Source organism: Akebia trifoliata, chromosome 10 (assembly GCF_017979445.1).
Source record: "Akebia trifoliata isolate Shusen 1 chromosome 10, ASM1797944v1, whole genome shotgun sequence".
NCBI lineage: Eukaryota > Viridiplantae > Streptophyta > Magnoliopsida > Ranunculales > Lardizabalaceae > Akebia > Akebia trifoliata.
This window is the reverse complement of record NC_141384.1, coordinates 25851432-25875256: the sequence shown is the minus strand read 5'-3', so window position 1 is coordinate 25875256 and position 23825 is coordinate 25851432. Positions and strand designations below refer to the sequence as shown.

The following is a 23825-nucleotide window of genomic DNA, read 5'->3' as shown; positions in this document are numbered from 1 at the left end:
ACCGTGAGTCACACCCTAAGGAAAAAATAACCAAACTTGGGTGACAGGTGATGTTTGGCACAAAGTCAAAAGAGAGACCTTGACTTGGGTGATGTTTTGCTCAAAGTCAGGAAAGCAAGGTAAGTTATTCCTTAATGCATCCTTCAATCCTCTACTCTAGGTAGTTAGATCCCTATCCCACTCCAGGTTTTTATTACATGCCACATGATACAATATTTTTGGTCTACTGTCATGAATGTTAAGTTTAGACCACTCTTTCATAGACCTACACATGAGTTTAAATATATGGGTCTGTACATTTATGATCAGTGAACTCAAGAAACCTGGACCTAATTAGCTACCCAACTCCCTGCAGTAGTACATGGATTTGCTTTTTTATTCTTTCTTCATAAGAAATTTGTTTCATTTCTTCAGTTTTTCTTGAGTGCATTATGGTGCAAATTTTTACAGAGATGGGTATCAGAAGCAATCCATGGTTCTTCATTCATGTACTGATTTTCTTCTTCTCTTTCAAAACCCATTTCTCCATTGGAGCTGACATCATCTCTGTTGGCCAATCTCTCTCTGGAAACCAGACCATTTTCTCCAAAGGTAGCATCTTTGAACTTGGTTTCTTCACACCAGGTAACAGTTCTAAGAAGTACTACATAGGCATCTGGTACAAAAAAATTTCACCTCAAACTATAGTTTGGGTGGCAAACAGAGATACACCCCTCCCTGACTCATCTTCTTCAGAATTAAAACTCTTAGAAAATGGTAATCTAGTCCTCTTTAATAACAAGTCAAAAATCCCAATCTGGTCGACAAATTTAACATCGGAACTTCATAATCCTACCATAGCAGTGCTTCTTGACAGTGGGAATCTTGTTTTGAAAGATGGGTTAAACTCCTCCAATATAATTTGGCAGAGCTTTGATCACCAAACCGATACATGGATGCCTGGTGCAAAGCTTGGTTTGAATAAACTCACTAACAGAACACAAGTCATCACTTCATGGATAAGTTCAGAAGATCCCGGGAGTGGAATATTCTCTCTCGAGATAGACCCGAGTGGAAGTAGTCAATTTTTTCTAGAGTGGAAAGGATCTAAAAGGTACCACTCTACTGGGACTTGGAACGGACAAACTTTCAGCTCAGTTCCTGAAATGAGAAAAACCTATATCTACAATTACAGCTATGTTACAAACGAGAGGGAAAGCTATTTTACAGTGTTTCTTTATAACACCTCTATTTTGTCTCGATTGGTGTTAGATTACTCAGGTCAGTTGAAGAATTTTGTCTGGGCAGAGGATACTCGAGAATGGCTTTTAATTTATACTCAACCAAAACAGCCCTGTGATGTCTACGGTTATTGTGGGTCCTATGGTAGCTGTAATCAGAAAGCTTTGCCATATTGTTCATGTTTGCAAGGCTTTGAACCACGTTCGTCGAAAGATTGGAACAATCTGAGTGTTTGGTGGGGTGGTTGTGTGAGGAAAACCCCATTACGATGCGGGTCTGGAGGAAAAGACACATTTTTTACGATGCCCAACATGAAACTGCCGGCAAGTTCAGAGTCTTTAAAAGTTGGGAACATGAAAGAATGTGAATTAGCTTGCTGGAGAAACTGTTCTTGTATGGCGTACTCTTATGAAAATGGATGTTTAGTTTGGCATGAAGATCTGTTGGATTTGCAAGAATTATCAATGGGTGATGGCAATGGAACAGTTCTCCACATAAGAATTGCAGATTCAGGCTCTAGAGGTAAGAGCAAGAAAAGCACAATGTGGATCGTTGTTGGTGGAATTACCGGGGTTGTAAGTTTCTTCGCTATTGTCCTGGCACTCTTTTGGAATTATAGAAGAGAATTCAATGGTACACTGAACACCACTGAGGATGCATTGGTGATGTTTACATACAAGAATCTTAAAAGTGCTACAAAGAACTTCTCGGAGAAGTTGGGGAAAGGAGGTTTCGGTTCTGTTTTCAGAGGAAAACTGCCCAACTCAATTGACATAGCTGTGAAAAAACTTGAATGCCTTGGAAAAGGAGAGAAGCAATTCCGAATGGAAGTGAGCACCCTTGGTATTATCCAACATGCCAATCTGGTTCGTCTTCGGGGGTTTTGTGCTGAAGGTAGTAAAAGGTTGCTAGTTTATGATTATATGCCAAATGGTTCACTAAATTTTTGGTTGTTTCAAAAGGATTCAAACATCTTAGACTGGAAAACAAGATACCAGATTGCACTCGAGACGGCTAGAGGATTGGTTTATCTCCATGAGAAATGCAGAGATTGCATCATACACTGTGATATCAAACCGGAAAACATACTATTGGATGCTGGGTTTACTCCTAAGGTTGCTGACTTTGGGGTAGCTAAGCTCTTTGGCAGGGAGTTCAGCCGTGTCTTGACTAGCATGAAAGGAACAAGAGGCTATCTTGCGCCAGAGTGGATTATGGGTGTAGCTGTCACACCAAAAGCTGATGTTTACAGCTATGGAATGACCCTTTTCGAACTTATATCAGGCCGGAGAAACCTGGACATATCTGGGGATGGGATGTTCGATTACTTCCCTGCCCAGGTTGTGAGTAAAGTACACAATGGAGAAGAAGTTATTAACTTGCTGGATTCTAGGTTGGAGGGCAATGCCGACATTGATGAACTTACTAGAGCTTGCAGAGTGGCATGTTGGTGCATTCAAAAAGATGAGAAGGATAGGCCAACAATGGGACACATAGTTCAGATTCTGGAGGGAATCTTAGAGGTGGGAATTCCTCCCATCCCGGAATTTTTCCAAGCAATCATGGACAAGCTGGTGGTGAATGAAGTTCCTGAGGAGGCTTCTGGGGAAGAAAGTTCCCAAGCACAGAGTAGGGTTCCAACTGCTTCTTCGGCCGAAAATACTTCCTCTTTGGTGAGTTTCAAGTCATCATAAAAATGGTGCACTAGTACATCTATATATGTTAAAGGTGATTCCATTCTTGTTTTCTACCTAAAAGCTTAGACAGTTGCAATTTCAGTCTCCGAATGCTTAGTTTCTTTTGTTGGTTTGTAGATATGGTAGCTATGAATGGGTTGTATTTCATAAACGTAATAGGTGTAGGAGAGGCTCTAAAGATCCCTTCAAGGCACACTTGAGATGTTAAGTATTCTGGATGCTTGGTAATGTTGTTATGTACAAGACTTGGGTAATAAGACTTGTATTTGTAATACAGGTTCTATTATAATTTGTTATAATTGAACTTTCTTTCGAACGAATACGAATCATAGAGATTACATCCTCTTTGTTCCTCATCATCATCATGATCTACACCTTGTCCCCAATACTAGAATATTATTCATGAATAATTCATGTACTTATGATTTATGAATTGCATAGATGCAATGCAATAAAAACATTCAAACACACTTATGGTGTTGTGCAAATGTCTAGTATTTTTGTACTCAAAATTTTTTAAGGAGTTTCTATTTTGGGGAGTTTTACTTGTTTTGGTAACTCTCAGTTATATAAAAAGAGATCTCTAGGACGGTAAATAGAGAAAACAATGGTTGTTCTTGTTCTATTCCGTAGACGTAGGCACACCATGTAAATCCTTGTGTTTTGTGGGAAAATTTCACCAAAAACCAGCTTAATCCGACACTCTTAGCAAATTTGACATGAAATTTTTGATTTATAATAATATCCTTACTTTTTATAAAAATAATTATTTATTATTTATGAAAATATATATTTTTTTTAAATGAATTAGTGGATTGACTTCAAAGTCATTATAAATTGGTCCCCAATTAATTTTATCCCTACAACAAATGTGTAAATTAGGAACGGTTTATAACCGTTCCTAATCCAGTATAAAACGGTTTATGAACAGTCTCTAATCAAGGCGTCGTTAATGAATTTAAACGGCTGATGTTTTAGATCTCAGGATTTGGAACGGTTATAAACCATTCCAGAAATCAGAATTTGGAACGACTAAAAACGGTTCCAAATATGCTTTTATATAATTGTACACACTACCGCAAAAAAATATCTTAGACATTGGATTTTATAAAACTGATGTCCTATGTCTCGGACTTTAGAAATCGTTTATAAACCGATATCTAAAAATTGAATTTTTTTTTCCACGCACCTATTACCCACGGTAAAAATAGACCTAAATGGAGAACATCGAGGTTTTTTATCACATTAATTTATACATAAAAAAAAGTAACAATGAGTCATAATTTACAAATCCAAAATTATAATGCATCGATAAACCCTTCGCAATCGTTACACAAGCACAGGTGCTTACAAGGAAGCAATGCCATCACTCCCATCCCTCCCTATCTTCTTTAAGATCCCCATAATGTCCGCAACTGCCAATCGAGCAGCATTTCTTGTCAGCACATTGCATACTCTCACGATGAACTTCCACACCTTTAAAGGAATGTCTGAGAAGCAAGTACTCCTAATCGACCAAAGAACTAAACACTATGAACCAAGCCATCAAAAAATTGAACACCTATTTCATATAAACCAAAACATTATGCTATCGTTATAATAAAAATCACAAGAATGCTACCAAACAGTTACATGATTCCTGCTACATGATAATTTTAAACTACTCACCAACTAAACATCCATATTGGAATTCTAGGTAGGTGAGATGTACAAAATGAAATGTAGACACCTTTTCTTTTATAGAAAGGATGCCAACTAATATTCCATGTCTGACATGGACACCAAGGTCTAGCATTTTATAAGAATTAGCAAGTAGGTATTTGAGGCTGAAGATCTTTAGAAAATGAAGACTTACTGAAGTACATGTGAGGACATCAGCAGCTCAGATTCTCCACCCCAGATGTGAGGATGTCTGATCTGTGTAACGTATGTGTCGAAATCACCTTCAAGAAACCTGTAAATATTGTATATATTACTTGTCATAGATGGATCAACCCTATAAATCTAACAATTGCATCTGGACCATTCCCTTGGATATGAACGACCTAAGGTGTAGCTGACATAACAACAATTGAAAATCGAAATAGGATCAAAACAATAGAAACAAAGCCTTAGTATCACCTCCAATAGGATGTCATTTCAGTCTTACCACTCCATGGTAATTTGTGGGGATACCTCCAATAGAGTGTTCCTGCTAGATAAAATTACAGAACATGAAAAAATAAGCAGAAATTAATTTAACCAAAGAAAATGATAAAAGTTGTCATTTCAAAATCACTTTCTGAAAGAATAACGTATCAATGACTCCTTACCATGCCCCAATGATATTAGGTGGTCGTCAAGCTAATGTTCTTACAATAGAGCATTAAAACAGACACAACAAAAATTGTAAGCCAGACGTTGAGGAAATTGAAGCCTATAACATTAATGATTTTCTAAAATCAAACGAATCCTTAACAAAATAAATGTGGGAGGCCTTGGGCTGTTATGCTTGCCTGCATATCTATAAGGTAAGAAACCTTTCTTCCACGGTGTTGTTCGTGGGAGAATAAGGGGATTTTAGACACACATCAAGATTTATGCAGTTAGGCTGGGCCATCAACATGATACCCTTGTGATCAATTAGCAACTAAATTCAAGGCATCTACCACACCGCTTAACTTTCAATAGCAAATTAATTAAGATAGCAATTGAATCAAGAAATACATATAACCCAATAAAGAGTTAACATGATGTAGTTTACCATAACAAGATAACCAATTTTATCTTTGCAACGTGGATGTAAGAGACCACAGCTTTACCATCTTCAGCTGATAGATTCTCCATATTCATGTACCTACCTAGCAGCAACAGCAAGCCAACAAGTAAAAGAACATGTCCAATAGGCAAGAGCCATAAACTAACATATTCTTAATATAGAAACCTCAATACTTGTAACTTAGTTATGCCTAAGCATTAATACTTGTAGATTTTTGGATAACTTTTTCTCTTCTCATCAGCTCCTTGGGTGGTTGATGATGGTCTGTTTGATCACAAGATGTATATACTTGAAATTTTCTTTTTACAAAATATTATATAACAAGAAGAATGTTAGACTGAAATTTTCAAGCCATCAATTGGGTTGGAGTTTTTCAACCTCAAGAAACATTCCTAATGTTCTTCCAATAAGAGATATCAAGAGTAGCAAATGAACAAATAACTTGATAACATGACTTCCACTAAATGCTAAATGCTAACTTAGCATGAGAGTAAGTAAAAAGAGATTAAATCGAAATTCCAATTTATTTGGACTCAATAACTTAGATCCTGATTGGGATTATTGTTTGATGAATTTGAAATGTAACAACTTTTCAGAATTCAATTGCTTATCAGATTGGTACAAAGTTGTCGCTAGTTTGGATCCATCTTAATCCCTATAATCTTTTTGAAAAAAAAAAACCCATTAATTGACGGACCTACTTATCCAAGGATTGATAAATTTCCAATTAGGTCCCTTTGGTCAACTTAAAGTTGGTTGGGGGTGAGTTACGTAATTGTTGACCCACAATTCACGTTGATAAAAAGTCCATCATGCCATCGATTGAGAGAAGGTTAAGGTGGCACTTTTCTATTTGAAGAGAGGCAAGAAAGGACTTTTTGATCTCTCTCCTCTTCCACACGCAATAGGATTGGCTATAATGGGTACAGCAGAGAATTTGTGGAGCAAAAGCTAGTTTTCTATCATGCCCTTGTGGACCCATTGAGTGGCACCACTATCAAATTAATGCCTTATTTGTCTCCCTAACTCTCCTTTTTTACTTACTTTCATGTTTATGTTATTATTATAAATTTGATCTCTTAATCTCCCTAAAATGTGCGTGTTTATCATACATAGGATTGAAATATTATAGTGCCATGTCGAACAAAATAGTCTATAATTCTCCTCTATATATAAAGACATGTCATAGGTTCATGAGAGTGAGATCTAAGGTTGAACTTAAGATGCAAAAAATGTTTCTCTATTTTTAAGAAGTTCAACCTTGAGAGTTACAAGGTAGGACTAGAGCAATCTACGTATCAAGAAATGCTTACTTGTCTCCATGTATGCATCCATATTTGAGCACCATTTCTTTATTAGTAATAAACAAAATGTATTAAAAATATGAGAGGCGAGGACCAAGCTACCATCATCCAACTTGTCAAAAATTGAGACATTATTATAAACCTCGAGCCTAACCCTCTATTCCACATCATCCTGATAGAGCAAAAGTGTCAGGTGTGTCAATTTTTTGGATAATCTAACTGTATTCCAACTTTTGATAGAACAAAGAGAAGAAAATAAATTACAACTTTTGATAGTCTACCACAGAAAATCCCACATCCTCAAAGTAGAGATGGGCAATGTATTAGGAATTTAGTTAATAGTATCTAATAGCCAAACCCAAGTTTTTGTAATTATGATTAGGCTTCCATGATGAATTTATATTATCTAATATTCGTCAAAACTATAAAAACAATGTATAAAATGATTGATGCAGGGAAAATATATACATGAATCAAGATTGGTTTGAATATGAGTCTTGGCATGTGCTTGATTCCTGGGAACGAGACAACATGGAAAATTTTCAAAAAAGTTATGAACAAGTTTGCGTGTAAATAAATTTGACATTCAATCCCATTCACATGGGATTCACCGTCTATGCCAACTGATATAATAAAAGGTGGAACCACACTTAAAATGAAAGAAATAGAAAGATTAGTGAGCAATGGTGTTCTGAAAAAAATGTCACATGTACAAATTGAATACATGTCATTTACGGAGACAAGTTGAAGGCTTTGTTGGATATTATATTCTCAACATAAACATGATCTACTAAAAGAATAAGCTCATATGAATTTGATTAACGTTATGAAAACTGGATTACTGAGTTGAAATATCTGACCATTATATTTGATTCGAGTACTTAAACAACATACCAATGTATGGTTCAGGACTCGATGAGCAAATTAGTTACGCAAGAACAAACTCAAAAATTCAACAGAAACTAAATAAACAAAAACAAATTGAACTACCAAAGATCGTGATCTGTGAATATTTCACAATGGCACCTGTGTTCAACTCAGATCACACATCAAACACCTAGGATCCTCTTTTTAAACATTTTTGTATAAGAAAATACTAGAACAGCTGTTATAGGTTTTCTTAGTTCACAATATTCCAAAGATAATTATAGTTTAAGAGTTTCCCATTCATAATTGGAACTATTCTATAAGCTTAACAAGAAAATGAGAACAAGTGAGATAATGGGAAGGCAGAACAACCAAACTTTTACAATTATCTTTTGAAACGAAAAGCAATTACAGTATCCATTGTTAAAAAAAAAAGCCTCCCTTGTTGGATTCTTTATGTGAACTAACAACTAATTGATTCAGTATGTTTTCAAAGAAATTTTTGTTAAATACAACTAAACCAGACTTTTCCATAACTCAAGGTTAACTTTATGTACCTAAAAGCCCACATAAATGTAACTTGCTTTAATCTTTATAAAATAAAACAGAGTAAAGAACTTCAAAGCCATTAATAAACCAAAGAAAAAATATATACACAAACAGACCTAATAAATGAAAAAACCCTAACTCACAAAACCCAAATGCCAAAACTTTAGAAGTCATCAGAAGCTAGAACACCTAGATTTAGAAAAATTTATCTCAAAGCAAGTAAGGCCAAAAAAATAGTTTGGTAAATTTTTATACATAAACCACAGAAAATAGAGAATAAAGGGTAAAATGATTGAAATTAGGATCATACATCGAAAATCGATAGGAATCCTTCTCAGATCTTGAATTTTTAAAAAAACTTATTGGATTTTGCTCAGATTTGGCATTTCCTTGCCAATGAACAAGCCTGGAACTTGATATTCAATAAAAAAACATTGAAAATTAAAAAAAAAATCAAAATGTCTATAAAATATTTTCACAAATAAAGAGCCGTACCTTGAAGATTGTTAGAAATCCTCAAATAGAACTTGAAATCTCAAAGAGAAAGCAAAACCCTAGAAAATTTTCTCTTTTCACCCATGCATTAAAAGTCTGAGACTGGTCGAGATGAAGATAAAGCTTCATAGGATTTGAGGATTTGACAAATCGAAGAACACTTGATCGAAAAAGAAGATGGAGCTTTATTAGATCTAAGAAACAAAGAAGGAGCTTCGTTAGGGTCTGAGAAGGACATATCAGATGTGAAAAATTGAAGAACAATAGGAAAATCGAAGATAGAACTTCGTTAGAGTAATAGAAACATGGTGAAATCAAAGAATAGTTGATCGAAAACGAAGATTGAGTTCCCTTACTCTCGTTCCTGTTCGAATTTGAAATTTGGAAGGCATCTTTGGAGGTTATGGATCTAAAATTGGATATTGAGAAACGGTCCATCACAGAGAAACGATTCAAACCCGTTTCACAATGTTGTTCCAAATTCACTATTTTCTTGTAGTGTATCTAAAACCAATCTTGTTAATGGATTGACTTCAAAGTCAACAATGGGAAATAGACATTAAGAAACCCGATGAAGTTTGATCTCTTCTTTATATTGGGAAATATCATTCTTTATTTGGATAGAATCCCTCATGAACATCCTCACCATAGAGAAAGCTATTGAAAGAGGTATCATTTGCCCTTATATTAGAGAAATTGTGCCCCATCTATTCTCCTTATTTCAAATCATGTGATGCCACCCTGAGATTAGATCATCTCTTTACATATATATCGTTAGAAGAACAGTCATCTATAAGACACAAAACAAAAGGATTTTCAACCAAAGGAAATGCTATAAGATAGGATGCAATAAACAAAAGGTAAAAGATAAAAAAAAAATCCACATATTGCAAAATTGATAATTGAGCACGCAAATTCCCTTCTTTTTTCCAACGGCTCACCATCTTATCTCAACATCTACCGTCTTTGCAATTCTCTGAAATTAGTATGGGACAAAATTAGAGAAGTGACAATTAATTCAAGTGCACTGAAGGAGGTATCATGTAGCCAGGAGTAACCAAAAATCAAACTTAAACCCAACACTCACAAATAGGATAAGGATGGAAAGTACCAATACATACTAGAGAAAGCCAGTGCTAAATTAACTCCCATACCACACAATGCCAGTATAACACTGCATGATTCACATGACTTACATCTCTCTCTGCCTAATCCCTCTGAGTTTGAAGGTCACGCTGATTTTTCACAACTAGTGCTTGTGCCTGAATGTACAGACTCAATAATAAATAAATAAAACAGTATAATCAGATTGTGAAAAGATCGAACAAAATTAAATCACAAGGTTGAGTAATGAACAGTTTCACTGCGAGTGAATAGCATATATAGTTATTCTACATTTAAGAAAACAAAAAGTAATAAAATGCATCGTCATCACCACCAAAGCCTTGTCCCAAAATATTTGGGGTCGGCTGAACAAGGAGTAATAAGATTTTATAAGAAATCTGATTTACTAATATCCATTAATGGGTAATTAATTCAAAACTTCAAGGAAAACAGTAATCATCCGTATCTTCCGCAAGTCCATATTTTAGTCCAGGTAGGTTTTTGAGTAGGTACATCTTTGGTGGCAACTTATTGCTAAAAACTCACAAGACTGGAAAAGTAGCCTAAAGGCCAGGCTCAAAAGATGTTAATATAACTTAGTTGATGCAAATGGGTCTAAATCACCCAATATAAACCTGAAGATGAAAATTAAGTAATTGTAGAACAAAATAGATTACAAAGAGAAAAAGTTAGGAACATGATTTGTCTTACTATGAGGCTTTCAATATAGCCTATAAGATGTATGCAACCAAGAGGAAGCAATTTTAGACTAAAAAGCACTGCTAAAGCTTTGTTTTAAGCTTGGTAAAGCACATTACTTCAACAATGCTTTATCCAACATGCCGCCAACCCCTCTTATCTTATGCATGGACCCAATGCATTTTGTTAAGAGCTTCAACCCCAATGTACTTCACCCCCAATCCCCTAGCCCTCAACCAACAACAAAAATCATACCACATAATGGTTTAAGAACTTAGAATTTAAGTAATTCTATAAAGAGAAAAAAAAAACATAACATGAGTTTGACCCACTAAAGGAAACAAAAATACCTCCCATTCTTGAAACAAAATGATTCACTTGACTGTCAGAGGATCTGTGTAACAAAAGAGCAATCATAAAGTTTTCCCACTATTCTATTGCATAAAAATATTAAGGGAATATAAAAAGAATGATATTAAAAATACAAGTCATGTTTGTTTACAGCATTAAAGCAACATTGGTGTTATGAATGTGTAAATTCATCAGATACATAAATCAATAAGGCATATTATAGTTGAGTATCAAGCCAGTGCCCACAAGGCTGTATCACTGATGTTGTAACTCTCAATAAATGCAATGGAATAAGGATTGAAAAAAATATTATAGCTGAAGTTTTTTCATGTATCTCCACATAAATCAACAAAAAATCAAACAAAAAGAAACCCTAGAATGAGAAAATTAAAAAATGAAGAGAGAAAGCAAATGTAAATGATTGAAATATTACAAAACCATAAACATGCAAAAACAAAGACCCTATAATGAGATAATAAAAAAAAACAAATTTGAATAAAACCTAACAGAGACAGATTGTGAGACAACGAGAACAATATCTATACATATTGAAGAAGAGAAATGTAGAAATAGATGAGATAAAAGAGAACTATGAAACAAGAATACCAAAATATCAATATCGTACAAGAAAATCAAAGCTCCAAAAACCCTATGGATCCAAACACTATTGTGAACTCGATCCATCGATCTTCCTCATATAAAACCAACCTTCGAATTGGAGAATTGAAGGAGGGATTGATAGAATTTGCAACGATTAAGGATTTCTTGACCTGAAGATTTCGCAATTTACACTAATTAAGGGTTTCTTCTGATTTCCTTCTGCATCATACTTGAATCAACCCTAATGATTCGGCTCAACAAAAAGAAGAGGAGGTCGATAATGGTTTGTTGATGAAGAAGAAAGGAAAAATGGATTAGGGTTTTGTGGAGATCTAACATGAAGAAGGTAGAAATGTGAGATTGTAGACACCTCATTTTTGCATCCGCCTGATTAATCAACTCGTCAACCTGATCGCAACGGTTCCCAATGATGGATGTTTATTCCATTACTTTATTTTGTTATCAAAAATGTTTCAGAAATCCGGATGAGGTATCTCGAACTGACAAAATCGTAGAAATCACGATACGCTATGAAAATATAACCCCAGAAGCTTAGAAATCATCATCTTGCAGACCAAAAAGAAGCTTCACGATAAAAATCACTAAAAAATGATCAAATTACCAAAATACCCCTAAATTTAAAACAATCCTAGAGCGTACATTACGCTTAGGAAAACCCTTTTGAACACATAAAACAATAAATCGAAACCAAATAAATCATTTCACCAATTTTAATATAATTTAACAAAATTACAAAAATGCCCCTCATAAAGTTCACAACCATTTCACACAAAAAAACATCATAAATGACAAAAACTAACATTCACATTGAATTCCTTACGAAAATGTGAAAAATCCTCTTCGGTGGCAAAACGATAATTTCACAATTTTCATAATTAAAAATTTTAAAATTAATAAATAAAATATTAAATAATTAAAGTGAAACATTAATAAAATTAATTTAAAATTTTGAATTAAAAAAATCGATTAATCGGGCTCTTAAGTAAAATTGTTGAGGGTTCGTAAGATATTTCTTTAAGGACCCCTCCATTTGGGGGTCTAAAGAATTAAAAATATAATAGAGGGGGGTTCTCCAAAAAAATTAAAGTCAATCAAGAAAGACTAAATTCAAGATATTTAAAGTCAATCGAGTAAGACTAAAGTCAAAATTAAAGTCAATTAAGCAAGATAAAGTCAAGATATTTAAAGTCAATCAATTAAGACTAAAGTCAAAATATTAAAAGTCAATCAAATAAGACAAAAGTCAAAATCCTAATAGAGTTCTAATTAAATAATAACTCTATCTAATAGAGTTCTAACTAAAACACAACTCTACCTAAAACAATTCTAATTAAAACACAATTCTACCTAAAACAATTCTAACTAAAACACAACTCTAACTCAAAGAACTCTAATTAAATACTAACTCTATCTAAATCAACCCTTAAAAAAATCTATAAATAGAGGTCCTCACACCCTATTTTCGTATCAAATCATAAATCCTAAGAGAAATAGGTCTAAAAGCCCCCTAACCTCCCATAAATCCTAGTTTTGGAGCCGCAACTCCTTACCTAACATCCCTTCTTCGATTTTAGCCTAAAAAATACCTAAAAGTCCATCAAAAACACCCCAAAATCCATAACAAACTTGAAGAATCCAGATAAAAAAAGGGAGATACCTTGCCTCGGAGATCAGAAATCAAATCCTGAGACAGAATGAAGCAAGGAGTACGACACAAAGAGCAATTTTTGTTGGATCTGAGGGAACAAAGTCTTTGCTATCGGAAAGGTATAACTTCTTATTTTTTTATTTATTATTATTTAGGTTTTTTAGCAATGTAACTTATTTGGAAAACTAGTAGAGACCGGCTTTGGCCGGGCAGGATTGGTGCTTAACACCTTCCAACCCCGTAACATGATCCCCGAATTCAATTTTTTTTTTGTTCTAGATTAGTCCTTTATCTGTTTAGAGTCATTGATCGATTCCTAGACCGTAATAACTAGGTGGCGACTCCCAAACCTCAAGGGTCAAAAGCGGATCCGCGCACCACGCGGATCGAGGGCGCTTTCAGTGGCGACTCCGTTGGGGAAACCCTATGTACTTAGCATTGCTAAAGCGACCTAGAATTTTTATTTTTTTTTAGTTGTTTATTTTATTTATTTGTTATTATTTTTGGTTCGATTATTGTCTATGTGTTTGAACTTTGAATGTTTGATATTTTGGCATATTATTTTTGTGGATCAATCAAGCATTATCTTTGTGGTTCAATTGAGGGTCGTTTAGGGTGACCTGAAATAATACAAAATTTTAAAAGTTGGTGTTATCAAGAATGAATTAATGGTTATTGGAGCAGAGAGATTGCTGATTTTTAAAATTTTTTCTTTTAGGCATACTTTGATCTATCCTTGGACATTTTTTTTTAAAAGGGAGAAAAGCTTTTGATTTATTTTTATTTGTAGGTGTGTGGTCGATCCTTTGGTTAACAGTTTTTTTTGTTAATTTTTTTTATTTTTTGATGATTAGTTTGCTTTAGTAAAGATAATTGTGCTGTCCATTGACAGCAAGCAAGAAGCAAATAGTAAGAAAAAATATAATTTCTAGGTTCTGTCAATGGGTGCTGGTGCGTGTGGTGTGCCATAAATAAAGTGATGTTTTTTCTTCGTTTACACCACCAATACATGAGGCTGTGTGTGGTGTGCCGAAAATAAAATTCCTTCTTTAAAATCCGCACATCGTCTTCTTCATTATTTGTTTTACCCAATTCCATCGATCTTCCAACCTAGACCGATTCCATCTCTTGGTCCTCTCAATGCAAAATCAACACAATAGGTGTAGATCCCTCAAATCGAATCAATTTTCTTGAAAAAACAATCGGTGTTCTTTCAGTCTGCTCCATCGTTCTCAAACAGCAAAGACTGATTCTGCTCTATGTCCTCATGATCCTAAACCAGCCCGATCGGTTGAAAGTTCTTGACAGATGCTCCAATCTCTTGGTGTAAAGATCAGGGATTGATAGTTGCCAGTTCCCGTCGAAATCACTTCAATCTGGAATGATGTTCATCGACCTTTCTTTCATCTCTTGAAGAAAGGGTTCAAGATTGATACTTCGATCGATGGTGAAAACTCAAGTTAGAAAAAAAAAAAAAGCAAAATCTTAATCGAAGGGAATTTTTTTTTTTTCAAAAAAAAAAAAGAGAGAATAATTGATGTTGTGTTTTTTGAAAATCCGATTTTGTGACAAAAACTCAATTTTAAAATTCATTGTTGGAAGAACCAACTGGTTTGGTGTCCATGTTTGTGATCGGAAGGACCAATGATAAATCTATGATGGAGGAACTCAGACAAGAGGTTGCAGAATATGACGACTTCATAAGAGCAGTATAACAAACTCCCATATAAAACGTTAGCTGTCCTCAAAGCTGCCTATGGATTGTTCGATTTGAAATTCTATGTTAAAGTAGACAATGACATTCATTTGAGGCCAGATTGCCGTTCATTATTCTTGGCAAAAGAATCATTCCTTGATTCGGATTCGTAATACAATGAAAGTTAACTCCAGTTGGGGAGCACGTTATTCTAATGAGATTCGGAATTTGCTGTTGGGATTTTTGGGACCAAAACTATCGAATGGGATAAAATTGAATTAGGGTGATTTATTTGGATTATTTATTTCATTAGTAAGCAGATTGGGTTACTCATTTTTTTTTTCTCCTCAAATCGCTATGGTCACACCAATTCATATTTGGAACATATCCCCATTATGATACTGATCAATAATTTCTTTGGTCATGAACGTACAAGCTGATGTGGTGGTGGATTTTTTTTATTTTTCTTTTCAAATTAGGCTCTTAGGCATTTTAGTGATAATTAGCAAAAGTTTTTTTTTTTTAATTTCTTTGAAAATTTAACTAGTTTTTTTTTTAAATAAAAATAAAAATAAAATGATGATCACAATTTCTCATCCCGATAATTATCATTTCATTCTCAATTCAATACCTTTTTGAAATCCCAATTTGTCTAAGGTCACCCCAAAATAACCCTCGATGGGAACACATAAAGAAATAATGTTGGATTAAATGTTTGCTTCTAACATGGATATATGCTTAATATGCTTATCTTTAATCATGTGATTTAAATGGTTTTGATCTTGATTAGGTATTCATGTGATTGGGATAGTGTTTTATTTCGATATTCATGTAATTTATGTTATAATGATTAGCTTGATTGGACCATGGGCCCATGTGTTTGGATAAGGCCCCGGGCACACCCCACCCTGCTTTGCACACACCACATGCACGTTTACTGTTTTGCACACTTACACGTCCCATATAGCCAACGTGGCACTAGTGTGTGACCCGGTCTCCTCGAAGATGCGACGTCATTCATGAAAATCACAACTCCAGTCACGTACCTTAGGGTATATCAAATTGGGGCATCAATATCGTCTGATCAGATAATTCTGAGAGATATATTGATGCACCCAGGCTGGAGCGACCTGAGCCTTTGACCTATTGTAAACCACACAGTCACATGTCCCGATTGCCAACGTAGTACTAGTACGTGGTCGGTCCCCTCGTGGGATGCCAAACCATTTACGAAAGCTACAACTCTTGACTCGTACCCATAGGTATGTAAAAGATAATCTAAGTATATCAATTGCACTTCTTGGTCAAAACCGGTACCTAAGCAAGATCTTGCCCCGTTGTATCCTACCGTACGAGGGGGATAGACTACGTCTATTCTAGACAAGAAGTATTTAAGTGGGCCCTTGCTCAGCATTATACGCCACCTCTCAACTGGAGATCAAACTGGCTGTTTTTAGCTTCAGAGAAGTGAATTGAAGTTTTAGACTATCACCTATACAGTATATCAAACCAAGTCACCACGTATCGAGAGGTATATAGGTGTGCTTGGGCAAGGGTGGCCAGATAAAAATGCATTGCATGTACTAAGCTTAGAGTCTAAAAACCTTCCCAGTAGGTCACGACTTGAACTTATCGTGGGTGTTCCCGGTTGTTTATTGAATGGAACCTTTTGATTGATGAATGTATGTGAATGATGTGAATGATGAGATCAGAGTGTATGATTGTCCTCAAGGATCAAATATGTTACTTTTGAAAATTAAAATGGGTGCACCGACCCAATAAAGAGTCCATTCTTTTACAATAATGACCCAGTCCATCCCGATCCAATAATCATGGTGGACCGGGCCATTTAAATCAAAATGGAAATCGAATTTTCAAAGAAGAAAAAGAAAATATTTTCCAAAAAAGAAAGTTTTTCAAAAAAAAAGTGTTCTCTAGAAAAAATATTTTTCAAGAAAAAATATTTTCCATAAGAACAAGATTTTCCAAAAGAAAATAAAAAATTAATCTTTTACATGGACCTTGGAAGAGTACTAAAATACCCTTTTATGTCAAACCAGGATGTTAGCCGCCGACAATAACTCAATCGATCAGTTAGTCAAAACAACCATCATAGGAATGCACCCTGTAGAGAAGATCAATTTTGGGAGATTCATGTTGAGGAGTGCTCTTTACTTCCACGAGTTTGAGATAGACTGGAACCTCTTACATGCTATGGCTAAGCGATGGAACCCCTATCTTCACATATTCCATATGGGGTATATGCATTTGTACCCTACTCACGAGGATTATTGTGGCATCATGAGGATATCCACTTCAGGACCTCTAGTTAGGCCCTCATTGAAGACCGGATATTCTGGTGACCTCACCACAAGACTAAACATTTCCAAGGAAGAAGCCAAGGCATTAGTCCATGACGGGATATTGAACTTAGTACGTTTATTGGGCCCATATCGCTCCCGCAGTCATCCTATCAATGTAAAACCCGAAGCCTGGCGAGCCACTAGAGATTACCGATTATGCTTAGGAATCCTAGCCCAATACATACTGACCTCTAATAGTGATGGCCAAACTATCCTTGAGTCCTTCATAGATATAGCCTCTCAACTCTCAAGGAAAGCCAACCCGGTACCTCTCATCCTAGCTGAAATTTTCTAAGGTTTAGATGCCATAAAAAATGGTGAGCGAGAAAGCTTCAAAGGAAGTTCCTACTTACTCTATATGTGGCTTTGTGATCGTCTCAAAATCGTAGATGTTCCCTCAAACTTTGAATATGGGCCAGAACACTTTTCTAAGAGAAACCTGTTAGTGCGTCACAACTCAGTCAAAGCTTGGAGCAAATGGTTAGACTCTCGCCTTGCCCGTCATATCAGTTTTAGGTGCCCTTGGTGGATGACTGATCCCCCTGTTCTAGGAACCAAAGGATCCTACTATGTCTGTCTGATTGGTTTAGAAGAAACATCTTTTTACCATCCTAATCTGATCCCAGAACAGTACGACGTACCTATAGAGTTATCTTTACCCCAGCACAAAGCTTTCTTTCCCCTCGAGCCTTTGACTGAAAAGTTAGTGCACCTCATCGAGAAAGCTTGGAACAAGGTATCCAGATGGACCAGTACGATTCAAAGAGCCAGTTGTTAGAACCAAGAGGGTCAAACCTGACAGCAATCCTGATGAACAGCAAGACAAAGCCAAGCGTCCATGTAAAAATAGTTCAAGTCAAATTTGTTGAAGGATGTTTTTAATAAGAACATATTCTTTGTCAATCATTTTCAATAAAACTATCTTTCTTTTTTAATGAATATTTATTTCCTTTTCGAATACTCATTGTGTGAATGGATTAATTAATGGATTGGTGCACAAACCTCAATAAAATGATTCTTTAAAAATGTTATCAAGGGGGTAATACTGAAATTGACTAAATCTACATTTGATGGGGGTCATATAGGATTATCATTACATCCAAACTCAAGCGTCCACCTCCCAGTTGGATTCGTAAGTCTAGTTGGTTAGAACGAACCACAATACCAAGTCAACAAGCAGAGGTGACTTCAGAATCTGAGCTCACAAAGATCCGTAAGATCTTGGCAGCCTTTGCCAATGATATCAACAATATAAAAGGCAAAGTGGAAATGTTAGAACAAACCTCGGAATCGACGGGTAATCCTCTAGATGACCCAAAAGGGAAAAAGGTAGAAGAGAAACGTCCACGTGAAGTCTTCGAACTCGACGGAGATGAAGAATATGTTGATGAAAATCTAGCATTATCTAATAGAATGTCTCAATTGGAGTCAGTTATGAAGAGTATAAAAGAAATTGATGAAATTGCAGCGGACATTGAAGCTCTGAACCACATCCCTAGAATCCATTTGCTAGAGAAGTTTGTGATGCCTGAAATAGACAAGTTTAGTGGGACAGGGTGTGCAAAAACACATCTTAAGGTGTATTTTACCAACATACGCATTATGGGGCTCAGCGACGAACAGATGACATTATTGTTTCAAAGAACTTTTGGCATCAATATAAATATAGTACTTAAATTGAGACCTCAAGAAGGGATTTAGAAGCAACTAAACAGAAAAATAGGGAGACATTCACTGATTTTGATTGGTCGGTGGAGGGCCAAGGATACCCAAATGTGGGATAGGCCTTCGGAGAAGGAACAAGTAGTAATTATCCTAAAAAACCTCTCTCAAGGATATGCTCAGCACCTAATGGCCCAATACCTCCCTACTTTTGAATCCTTGTTACAAGCCGGAAGCCAACTCGAGGATGCATTTACCTCTGGGATCCTTTCTAACCCCTCAGATAACAAGCCTCAAAAATCATATGTTCCCAACCATACTTACATCGTCAATACCTCAGTTACCCTAGCTCAACCCCCAGCCTGGACTAATAACCAGGTTCACCCAAGTCAACCTTGAACTCCGCGTTAGTTCACCAATCTAGGGATGAGTCTCACTGTAACACTTCACAAATTGATGAAAAAATGGCTTCTTACCCCTATCCAACACCGACCTTTACCTAATCCCTTGCCAGCTGGACACAATGCTAACTTGTTCTGCGAGTTCCATCAAAATCCTGGCCATCACACGGATCGATGTATCACCTTGCGTCATGCCATTCAAAACCTTATTGACAACAAAAATGTCACAATCCCTAGCCCAGCAAATGTTACCACTAATCCACTACCTATTTATCAACCTCCACCAACCCTGAACATGGTTTCTCACATCCCATTACTATTTGACCATGTTTCTCTCATCCACTCAATCCAATTTAAACCGCCTAGTTACCCCTTTGCCGGGATAGCCTTCACTGATGAGGTTTTCACCACAAACTATGAACCATTTGATTTAACCTCGGATGATACCTATTATTTATCCCCGCCTCGTTACGATAGTCCCGCGTTCACTAGTTACCTGTTGGCCCAAATGAATCTGAAAAGTCCTGTACTTTCGACAGACGAAGATCCATACTTGTTGACTGAAGAAGATGAGCCTTTCTCCCTTTCCTGTGATGAAGTTAGACATATGACTCGAAGGGGAAGAATTTTTAAGCCACAAGAACTCTGTGTTGATAATCCTGCAGCCCTGGCAAGAAAAGAAGGAAAAGATTCCACCAAGGAAAACATCGAAGAAGATAACTCCGTGATCTAGCAGTTGAAAAAATCAAGGGCCAATATCTCAGTATGGGGTTTACTCATGGCTTCCACTGCTCGTAGGGAGGTTGTGCTCAAAGCATTAAACACAGCCCAAGTCTCCCTTGATACTTCTCCAAATCAGCTGGCCAGTATAGTAGGGGCAACTTACGTGGAGAATATCCTATCCTTCTCGAACTCAAATCTCCCAAAAGAAGGGGCAAGACACACTAAGCCGTTGCACATTACAGTTGACTGTAACAGGATGAGGGTACCTTTGATTTTGATTGATAACGGGAGTGCACTGAACGTCTGCCCTCTGAAAACGACTACTTGTCTCAGGTTTAAGGCTGAAGATCTCAAACCCACCAATCAAGGCGTTAGGGCCTATGATAACACCAAGAGAGATGTACTGGGAATTTTGTACTTTTGATTGTCCACAGGCATAGCTGAATTTCCTGTGGAATTTCAGGTTATTGACATTCAGTCTTCTTTCAATTTACTGTTAGGGAGACCATGGTTACACCAAATCAAAGCCATCCCTTCTACGCTACACCAGAAGATCAAGTTTATCAAGAATGGGCTAGTTATTACTCTCCATGGAGATACTGAAATTGTAGGGATTATAAACAGTACTGAATCTAAGGATGAGCCGTTGCTTGAGATTCAACCAGAACAATAGGGAGTAGAGCTCAGTGGGTTTGAGTTTGAAAAGATATGCTCAGTCCAATGGGATCAAGCCATGAAAGAATATTTTCCAATGAAAAATACCTCTAATTGCTACATGGCCAATATATTCAAGAAAATGAGATTTTTCCCTAGTATGGGCTTAGGTCGCAAGCAACAAGGTATTAAAGAGGCACCAGTGATTAAAGAGGTCATCGGCACATTCGGACTAGGATATAAGCCTACTAAGGAAGATTGGGCCCAATATTGAAAGACAAAACGGGACAAGGCCATTGCTAAAAGGCAAAGGTGCACCACGGATCTCATTAAAATGAAGCCCTATCGAAAGACCCTCAATGGTTATTTTGTGAAAGAAGGAGAGGACTTCCGTTACTATGGGTTCCTAGAGTCATTCATTGATCACATTACGGGTACTCGTCTGCCGGGATTTGAAATCTTCTTTGACATGGAATGACCTGAAAAGGAAGCAGGCACAGAAGTTAAAGAGAAGAAAGTTGAAGACTGACAACTCGATCTAGACTCCCTCAACATCGATCAGCTATTCATTGAAAATCATAGTATCTTAGTGTTGTCAGTTGAGAAAGGGATCCCAAATCCTCAATTTATAATCAAACCCGTTGTTGGGTGTCTCTCAAATTATCATGTAATTAGTCCTGTGTTGCATATCAAGGCTGGGTCTGTCGGTCCCATTAGTCATGTTCAATTTGCATGCCAGTTGAGTCATGTATTTCTATTAAGTCGAGTAAGTTAGTTGTGTTTGCTGAGTTCGTTATTTCTAGTGAGTCTGTTTTTCCTGCTGAGTCAAGTGAGTCTGTCAAATTTGCAATGAGTCATGTTACCCCATCTCTTCTTAATGAAATGAAAGAAATTTTTTATTACCCCGAGCGCAATAATAATTTGACTAATAATCTGGCTTCGGAGGGAGAATCTTCTGATGAAGAACCTCCCCCTGAAATAATCAAATTACTTGAACAAGAAGAGGAACATCGGGGTCAACCTCTAATAGAGAAAGTAGAGATTATTAACCTCGGAACAAAAGAAAGTCCTCAAGAAATTCGGATAGGGGTCACTTTATCTCCCGATGAACGCAAAGGGATAATAGACTTGCTCAGAAAGTTCAAAGACGTGTTCGCGTGGTCTTACGAGGATATGCCGGGGGTAAGCACAGATATTGTTCAACATCGGATTCTGTTATATCCTGATGCTCGACCAATAAAACAGAAACTTCGACGTATGAAGTCGGAATGGATTTTGAAAATTAAAGAAGAAGTTACGAAGCAGATTAACACTGGATTTTTGGAAGTAGTAGAATACCCTGAGTGGATTGCCAATGTCATCCCGGTGCCAAAAAAAGATGGAAAAGTCAGGATGTGTGTGGATTTTAGAGACCTAAGCAAAGCAAGCCCAAAAGATAGTTTCCCTTTACCACACATAGATGTTATAGTGGACAGTATAGTAGGACACGCTTTGTTGTCCTTCATGGATGGTTTTTCGGGGTACAATCAGATAAAAATAGATCCTCGATATATGCAAAAAATGTCGTTCATTACACAGTGGGGGACCTTCTACTACAAGGTCGTGCCTTTTGGTTTGAAGAACACTGGAGCCACTTATCAAAGAGCAGCCACGACTTTACTACATGACATGATACACAAGAAAGTCGAAGTATATGTAGATGATATGATAGTCAAATCCAAGGAACGATTGGGACACATTACTGCGTTATAAAAGTTTCTCACAAGGATTCAGAAGTACCAACTCCGCCTCAACTCGCAGAAATGTGTATTTGGAGTAACTTCTGGAAAATTATTGGGATTTGTGGTCAGTCAAAGAGGGATCGAAGTAAACCCTGTGAAAATTAAAGCTATCCAAGATATGCCGCCGTTTGAGATTGAAAAGCAGATTCGAGATTTTCTAGACAGAATCCAGTATGTTAGCAGATTCATTGTTCAACTCACCAACGTCTGTGAACCTATTTTCAAGCTTCTCAAGAAGAATGAACCAACAATTTGGAATAAGCAATGTCAAAAGGTTTTCGACCAAGTCAAGGAGTATCTCTTAAACCCACCTATTTTGGTTCCACCTACACTAGGTGAACCACTCTTTCTTTATCTATCAGTCACAGAAGAAGGTATGGGATGCATACTTGCACAATATGACAAAGATACTCGCAAAGAGAGGGTTATATACTACATTAGTAAAAAGATGTTAGAATATGAATGAAAATATTCGACTCTTGAAAAAACCTGCTTAGCATTGGTATGGGCTACTTAGAGACTCCGGCACTATATGCTATCTCATTCAATTATCCTGTTATCTTGGATGGATCCTCTCAATTATCTTTTCGAGAAGTCGACGTTTACAGGGAGAACAGCGATGGTTATTGTTGCTATCAGAGTTTGAGATCACACATGTTACACAGAAATCTATCAAGGGGAGAGCTGTAGCAGAATACTTGGCAAATCACCCTGTAGTAGAAGAAATAAGGCCTGTCGATCAATTTCCAGATGAGAACATCCTGCACGTTAAAAAAGAACCGCAAAATCAAACATGGCAGTTATACTTTGATGGATCCGCCAATCAAAATGGGTATTAGGGGCAGTCCTGTTTTCTCCGGAAGGATGCCACATTCCTATTACTATTAAGTTGGCCTTTTCGAATACTAATAACATGGCTGAATATGAGGCGTGCATCGTGGGGCTCGAAGCTACTTTGAACCTGGGCAATACAGAAATTGAAGTCGGCCTTGGTCATATATCAGTCATTGGAAGAATGGAAGACTAGGGATGAAAAAGTGAAACCTTATCATGAGTATTTGTTAAACTTAGTTAGTAAGTTTAAAGCTATCCTGTTCCAACACTTGTTAAGGGAGGATAACAGATTTGCTCACTCCTTAGTAACTTTATCTTCAATGATCCATTTGCCCCCTAGCATGGAATTGAGGCCGATCACTGTCGAAGTCAAAGACAAGCCCGCATATTACCATCA

The 23825-nt window shown here is 36.5% G+C and overlaps 1 protein-coding gene and 1 pseudogene across 19 annotated transcripts; one reads left to right on the top strand and one right to left on the bottom strand.

Moving 5' to 3' along the window:
• Nucleotides 1–452: 452 nt before the first annotated feature.
• Nucleotides 453–3268, top strand: LOC147393448 (G-type lectin S-receptor-like serine/threonine-protein kinase At2g19130 pseudogene; annotated as a pseudogene).
• Nucleotides 3269–4136: 868 nt separating this feature from the next.
• On the bottom strand, nt 4137–12000 carry LOC147393447 (hexokinase-3-like). Of its 19 annotated transcripts, XM_086455631.1 has the most exons (7): nt 9248–9762; nt 8892–9085; nt 6990–7495; nt 5662–5758; nt 5068–5112; nt 4774–4872; nt 4137–4425 (listed from the first exon to the last, which is right to left on the bottom strand). In XM_086455631.1, exons 3-7 carry the CDS (start codon nt 7009–7011, stop codon nt 4266–4268), a joined length of 423 nt encoding a protein of 140 aa, XP_086311757.1. In that variant the 5' UTR covers nt 7012–7495; nt 8892–9085; nt 9248–9762; the 3' UTR covers nt 4137–4265. The 19 variants fall into 19 exon arrangements, 10 of the variants coding, with proteins under 10 accessions (XP_086311757.1, XP_086311759.1, XP_086311758.1 ...); XM_086455633.1 differs by lacking the exons at nt 8892–9085; nt 9248–9762 and adding an exon at nt 10707–12000 and having other exon boundaries at nt 6990–7152; XM_086455632.1 differs by having other exon boundaries at nt 6990–7152; nt 8892–9765.
• Between the last annotated feature and the right edge of the window lie 11825 nt (nt 12001–23825).